At 42.2% G+C, this 6,901-nt stretch overlaps 1 protein-coding gene across 1 annotated transcript in view; it reads right to left on the bottom strand. All coding sequences in view use genetic code 11, as the record gives it.

The window, feature by feature from the left end:
- EGR_01134 (LMBR1 domain-containing protein) overlaps positions 1-6,901 on the bottom strand; it is a gene marked incomplete at both ends in the record, with an annotated part of 12,441 nt that overhangs the window by 2,009 nt on the left and 3,531 nt on the right. Inside the window, 4 exons of the mRNA XM_024490383.1 lie at positions 500-688; positions 1,494-1,933; positions 3,477-3,610; positions 6,550-6,850. Coding sequence (XP_024355202.1) covers positions 500-688; positions 1,494-1,933; positions 3,477-3,610; positions 6,550-6,850 — 1,064 coding nt within the window. The remainder of the gene's footprint in view (positions 1-499; positions 689-1,493; positions 1,934-3,476; positions 3,611-6,549; positions 6,851-6,901) is intronic.

The raw sequence follows: 6,901 nt of genomic DNA, 5'->3' as shown, positions 1-6,901 counted from the left end.
CCTGCAATCTACACACACAAGGTATAGCCTCCAGAGGGTAAAGTGATGCGTTCCTCCGGGGTGTGGGGTTAGTAGTGTGTAAAAAGATAGTTTGGGTATACCTAAGCAATGCAGAAGTCGTCTTCCATCAACAACCGACCAGCCAGCAAAAACCGAATAAGATGTGATTGAAATCAATTGAATTCACAATCATTGAAACTTTCTGTCTTTCATCTGTTAATGCATGGGATACAGATGGCACCTATTTAGCTTGGGTTCCACCACGACTTTTCGTTCCCGGTTAATTTGGGTGTAAACCAATCGGTTCATTTGACCACCTTAAATGCGTCTGAAAGCTACAACTCCTTGGCACGTTCACCTCCATTCACTGTAATCAATGGTGTCACGTAACTTCCCTTTGTTATCGCAGCGCAGGATCATCGTAATTCATAGTTCGATTCAAGTAACTTGTTCACAAAATTTTCAGCTAGTTTGTCCTACAACCACAAAAGTCATACACCAATTTGGCGACCTTCTGTAGCCGCGGCTTCGAAATCGCGTTCAACTTGGTTCGTAAGTAGGACAAACTGGAACAGCACCGGTTTCGTTTGGCCAACATTTTTGAAGGATTCCGATAGAGTGATGCATATGCAAGCCTTGTAATGCAGGCGCATTAAACAGCCACGAGCACTGCGCATTCCGCTACCAGCTACAACAAGCTATTGCAGCTAACTATACCAAAAATTGCAGAGAATTCGTTAAATAAGTGATAGAACATTAGGTAGCTACCATAACCCTATCCTGGATGAATGGAAAATGACTGCAGAAGTAAATACAATAGTGACAATTAAAAAGTGATGAATTTAAGCAATTTGTAAATGCAGCAACCCGACTTTTCCAATTTGCTTGAATGCATTGAAAGATACTTGCCGGTAAGTAGTCTATTTTAAAACACTACCTTTGCAACAGAAGGTCGTTCTATGGCTTGCGGTAAACCACATCCTTCTCAAAGTTCAGGCATAAATTACCGTTTCATTATGATGGTAAGAGTCTGTGTAAACCAACTTTTCAGCATCAACTGCACACAATGCCTCACATTTAACCTGTTTTCCGCCAGCGCCACACATATGTAATGCCGTGATCTTATTGGAATGAAGTAGATTGGTGAGGTGAAACAGAGATAAAGAGAACCGGTGACATAATGGAATAGCACATCTCAGTGACTGCAATAGTCGACTGCTGCCTGAGACTATGGATGCGAACGCGTTAAACGGAGTACCTGTCAAGATTCATTCCATATGATTTTCTATTTGATCGATCTATCCTACACCTAGCATACAGTTTTGCATTTGTTCACTAGCTTTGCTAAAGATACCAAAAAGTCAAGCGGTCTTATTCCGATCAGTGGGACGAATGTTCATCGGGGACGCGTTCCACTTAACGACTAAACAATCAATACCCTAAAAGATCACATCCAAGAGAAATGAAATGAGGATGGATAGCCGTCATCATACCCCGGTAGAGCAACATTCGACCATCCTCAATAGCATCGTCCACAGAACTGCTTTCCCCGGCAGGTAGCCGCTTATCAATGAAACTCGGACCAATGAGTTGAGGCATGCCCAGGCAGGTGAGCAAGCGACTGCCCAGACTGAAGAAGGTCACCAGACACAGCAGCACCACAATAATGGGAAAGTAGATGTTGAAGCCGTTAGCAATAAAAGGTACCACGTCTAGGTGGCCCATGAACTTTGTGAAAGCCGTCTCGTAGTAGGCGCTTGTGGCAGATGGGGGTATGGTGGTGTTGGTAGTCTCATTGGCGGTCGTGGCGACTGTGCTGTTTTTATTGGTGACAGCGGAAGTAGTATCAACGGAAGCGGATATGACGTGACTATCCAGATGGGCCAAGCAGAGGAAATTCACGCATAGAGACGGAGTCAGTCGGCAGAGCATGCTGAAACAGACGTTAAGTCATTCGTAAAGACTTGGGTACACATGTTAGAAACTAGTAAGTCCATGATTGATGTTTACTTTCATCAAAGAAAATAATCGTGCGATTTGACCTCCTCATTGATGCTAGGCTCTCAACCATTCTTTTCGTTTATAGTGAAGTTCATTTTGCGTTCGTATGCCTTAGGGGACCTTCGGAGACAACTTAGGTGCTACGCACGAAGCTACTGATCCCACTTTTGATGCCATTCGTTCAAAAGGCAACGCATAAAAAATGGGTTTAAGAGAGCTATTTCCTGCACTTGTCTCCACTATTAATCAGCAGAGGCGAGAATTCTAAAAAAAGAAGCGGACTTCTCCAACAAACATAGAAACCTCCTTCCCGATGATCACCTGAACTAAGACCTAAAAAACCAGCATTAACTCAGTATCAATATCGGACGGCTGTATATTGTTCATGTTTCCGAAGCCAACTTGAATGGGCATAGCTAAAGAGAAAGGAACTATACCGTTGACTGACCTTGCCTTCGTACAGGCACAGAAACGGATCGAAAGGCATGGCCAGTGAAGAAGTCGAAAATGCTCAGTTACAGAGTACGTTAGTTGTTTCGGATCCGCATTGCCGAAGGAGGCTTTAAAGATTGAGGGATTCAGACGGCAAAGTATTGTAAGAACTGAGGTAAAGTGTTAAAAAGATCCTAAAACTTTAGTTCTTGTGCTAGGCCTTAGTTTTTTAAAGAAAAATGGATGAAACCCTGGGAGGTTTCTGACCAGGTTCTCAAAGACCATTGGGCAACTTAAAAATTCACACACAAGTGTACTATTTAACGATACGCCATTCAAAAACTACGAATGTAATCATCGTTGAATCAGAATTATCCTACAGCTATTTGATTTTTAAAAACCACATCAGCCCGATCGTGAAACGATTTTGTGCAGTTGGATACGAGAGCTGGTAAGGAACACGTCACACATCTCTGTGAAACTGGTAACGAGCGTGATTATATGGGTTGTATAAGAAAATATTAAACACGTGGGCCATTTAAGTGTATGGTTTGCTACTAACAGGTCCCAACTTCTCACTCAATGAAAAAAGTGGATCTGGACCCAAAACCAAAGGGACGGCCAATCCTACGCTGCACCAACGGCTTTTATTGTATCCGTACAATAAAAGCAGGTTCAAAGGTTCGGAGTCACAGACTTAACTTCTCTGCTCGACTTCTTATACACAGGAAAGTTAGATCGACTCATCAACTGTGAGTCAACATTATTTTAGCGAAGTATTTTTTTAAATACACCAGCAGATGAAGGCACAATGCTCAGTAGGCAAATAATTTGACTACTTCGTCTCCGTACTGTCCATGCAAGCTTACAAATTCAGTGTGGCAAGAAAGGGATTGGTCGAAAATATTGCCTCTTCCATTTAGCAAGCATGTAAGATCTACATTGGTCAAATAAACAGGCAAAGACCTCGAATAGTATTCAGAGGGCCTTACCCCTCTATACCAGCGTAACTCGTCGAGCAACATGACACAAAGAGGACTCACTAGCCGTAGAAGATGAGGCTGATGGCATCGGAGTGGTGGTTAGGCACGAGGCGGTAGTAGTTAAAGAATCGAAGACGGTAGGCCGTGAAGTAGATACAGAAGCCCAAGTAGCCCAGGAATGCAAAACTGACGAACTGAAGTGAAGAAAAAGTCTATCCACTTGGGTTTAAACGTGGATACAAGAGGGGGTTAAGTGGGTAAGAAAAACCAGTTAGAAGGGTCGACATCTATTAAATTGATGCTTCAACCATTGAGGCCGAATTCACGTCTGCAAACCTTCGGTACCACAATGATAAAGGTATTATTAGAATCGCGCTTTAAACACATTTTCAGGGCAGGTCCAGCTCTATGTCAGTGACAGCGCCATGGAAGATACTAAATTCCATAGGTTTTTTGATGAATGGAAACAGTATCCCTGGCACCGTGGTTGGCGTTTCACTTCTGCGTAGGAAGGAACTGTGATCAAAATTAACTACTATGCAAAAATAAACAAAAATGTTGCCTAATAGAAGACTTAAATCACAGGAATCTACAGTGGAAGGTCCATGTGACGACTCTTGACCCCCTTTTAGCAATTATCCCCAGGTATATGAGTGTCAGTTTCTCTAAGTTAACAATGACGAATAGGTAAAAAATCCGGAGATCCTTATACCTACCAAGTTTCAAAAAGTCTAGAAAGCCAGAAGGAGAACAAACAGACTAAAATATTGGTAAAAAGACTACAAATATCTACAAATTCTTCCCATGGTGTAAATGTTTGCACTAGAAAATGAGCTTAAGATCTGCGAAACGCGTTTTCACTTCGCGGCTCGTATGATTACACTGGTGTATTTCGTCCAACAGACGACAGGATAGGGAAATTTCCTTACTATCTATGTGTATCAGCACCAACATTACAATATATAAGGTAAAGGTTATATATTATAGTTTCAATATATCCATTACAACAACGACGCCTAGAATGGAATAACAAAAAACGGCGCACATAATACGGCAAGTGACACGGTGCCTTGTCACTTGGCATTAACGAGGACGATCAAGCAAAACCGGAACATTTATGGATTTAATTTGGGTTTCAATCGTGACGGTGCTGTGCACAGTAATAGGTGCAAATGGTGTCCCAGACCAGTCCAAACGCCGTCAGTTAAGACGGCAGGCAAAAGCGATTAAAGTTTTACGTAACAATGTATAATGATGAACTAGTGCATACGATCTCCGACTATCAATGGGAGAAATAAGGCGCGGCACGATAACTGAGAAGATCAGCTACTTAGGAAGTAAAATTCTAGCCTATGTCTGTCATTCACAAAGCCGGCCGTTGTGGTGTCCATTCCTTTAAGTGCTCAACGCATAAGCTGACCTAAACCTGCCAATGAGACGAATATTTCTTTGGGATAATAATCACAGTCATTCATTAGCATTCGTGATGTCGACATTCCATTTTTTGAGCAGAACAGGAGAGTTGAACGTGGCAATGAGTTGAAGGAGCTTCTGACAATAAGGGCAGGATTTCCCTGGTTCGTGTCGTTACAAACAACAAAATCTGAGAAAAATGTTTCCTTTTAAAAATCATGACACACATCAGAGCAACAGAGGCAGGCGATTTCATCGCCAGTGCGGATGACAAAGTGAAGCAGTCTACTCTGAGATAGTTCAGACATAATAACAAATCTTTCTGCGTCAATGCTTTTCAAGTGACAGGTAAACGCTGAGATAAGTGTATAAACATAGAAATAGTACCATGTGCTGAAAATGTATGTAGTTTGCCCTACTTGAAATTAGTTGCATTATTTGTAAAATCCAAGTGTCGATCTGACCTGATGTCCTCTACCACATTCCAGGCATTATACAAAAAACAGTACCACGCTTCTGTATCCAATCCAAAAATTTTGCATGACCTTAAGCAACTAGCACAATCTCGAAGATAAGCGATGATCACCTTGGTGAAAAACTTCAGTCAAATTACAATCGTGAAATGCGGAAAAGTTACACTTCTGTTTTTGACTTTGACCAATGAAGCGATAAAGAAGTACAGAGCAAAACCAAAAAAGTACAAATTAAATCAATGCAGTAGACATCTGAAAAAGAAAGCTCTTTTGAAGAGATTTGATCAATTCAAAACAAAGCAAACATTATTATCCAGAAGAGCCCAGTGTATCGGGAAAAACCACCTTTATGAAGAAATTTTAGTACAACATGAACAGATATGGACATTACAACATTCATTGTTAAGTCTTAAAAGTACAAATGACGTAATGAATTATTCGGCAGCACATTTCATGAGCTTTGCCTCCGCAAAGGATGCAAGACCTCGGAAGATTGGAAATAAGAAAATAGCGCAGCAGATGATTGGTTTTCAATGCTACGACCTCTACGGCTACAGCTACGCTAATTATTGCATTTTATGAAACGAGATGTTTGAATGACATAATCAACTACTCCTTTTATCAGCTTCGGTGCATAGAGGCTATCTTTGTACTAGGAAAATGCAACACAGCCGATCACAGGTGTTACAGTCGGCAAAAGTATCAATTAAAGAATTACCATGCCTGATGAAACCTGGAGGCTCCAAGGATTTTCGCAAGACTTAGACCATGAACTTTAACGCGTTGAATGGGGACGATGGGATGGAACGTAAGGGTATTGGAAGGACTGATATTTCAGACGATACAGTAACTTCTAATAGCTGCGTTTCATTGAATTCGATGGTCGCATGGGCTGTACAATGACTCAATCCATGGGCTTTCACATTTAGGAAGAAGACAACGCGCCAAAAGGCAGGAATTCCCAAAGACGATATGCCACGTGAACAACTGTGATTACCACAATCCAAAAAACCATCGTTTCATGAACCATTATGTATTACGAAACAAGATAGCCGCATGGACTATTGAAACGTGTATTCCATTGGATTACGGAATTTCAACAGAAGACAAATATTAGGGTCCAAGAAAACGATTAGGCGGTAGAAAAGCATCACAGCTCATACCGCTATAACCCACGAAATTGAAAGATTACACAAACTGTTTAGTGGATCTAAAAAGCAGTTGCCTGACAGAAAAGCTAGCCTTACTGCAATGAGATTATACGACGTGATGGTCTGGTGAGAATGGATGATTGCAGCGATAACGGAGAGGCGAGGCTCCCGGACGAAGAATGTGCATTCACTCCATACGACAAGAAGCGAGACAACCGCGAGGAGGGAGCCCAGAGCCCGCAGTGCCAGAGGATAGAGGCGACACCTCCAGTACCATTCGAGATTGCGGGCCCGCGAATCCGCTCCCACCAGCCGCCGCCACAGCGAAGGGACCGAGCTAGACGAATCCCTAGTGCTCAGAACAGCTGGAGTGGGACCGTTTTCAAAAACTCGTGGGCTGTGTGCGGGGGAAAGGGAGCAGAGTAGAAGAATCAAGGCGAATACGAAC

This window comes from Echinococcus granulosus, assembly GCF_000524195.1.
Source record: "Echinococcus granulosus chromosome Unknown EG_S00004, whole genome shotgun sequence".
NCBI lineage: Eukaryota > Metazoa > Platyhelminthes > Cestoda > Cyclophyllidea > Taeniidae > Echinococcus > Echinococcus granulosus.
Note: the sequence above shows the minus strand (reverse complement) of the source record. Positions and strands in the feature narration are given on the sequence as shown.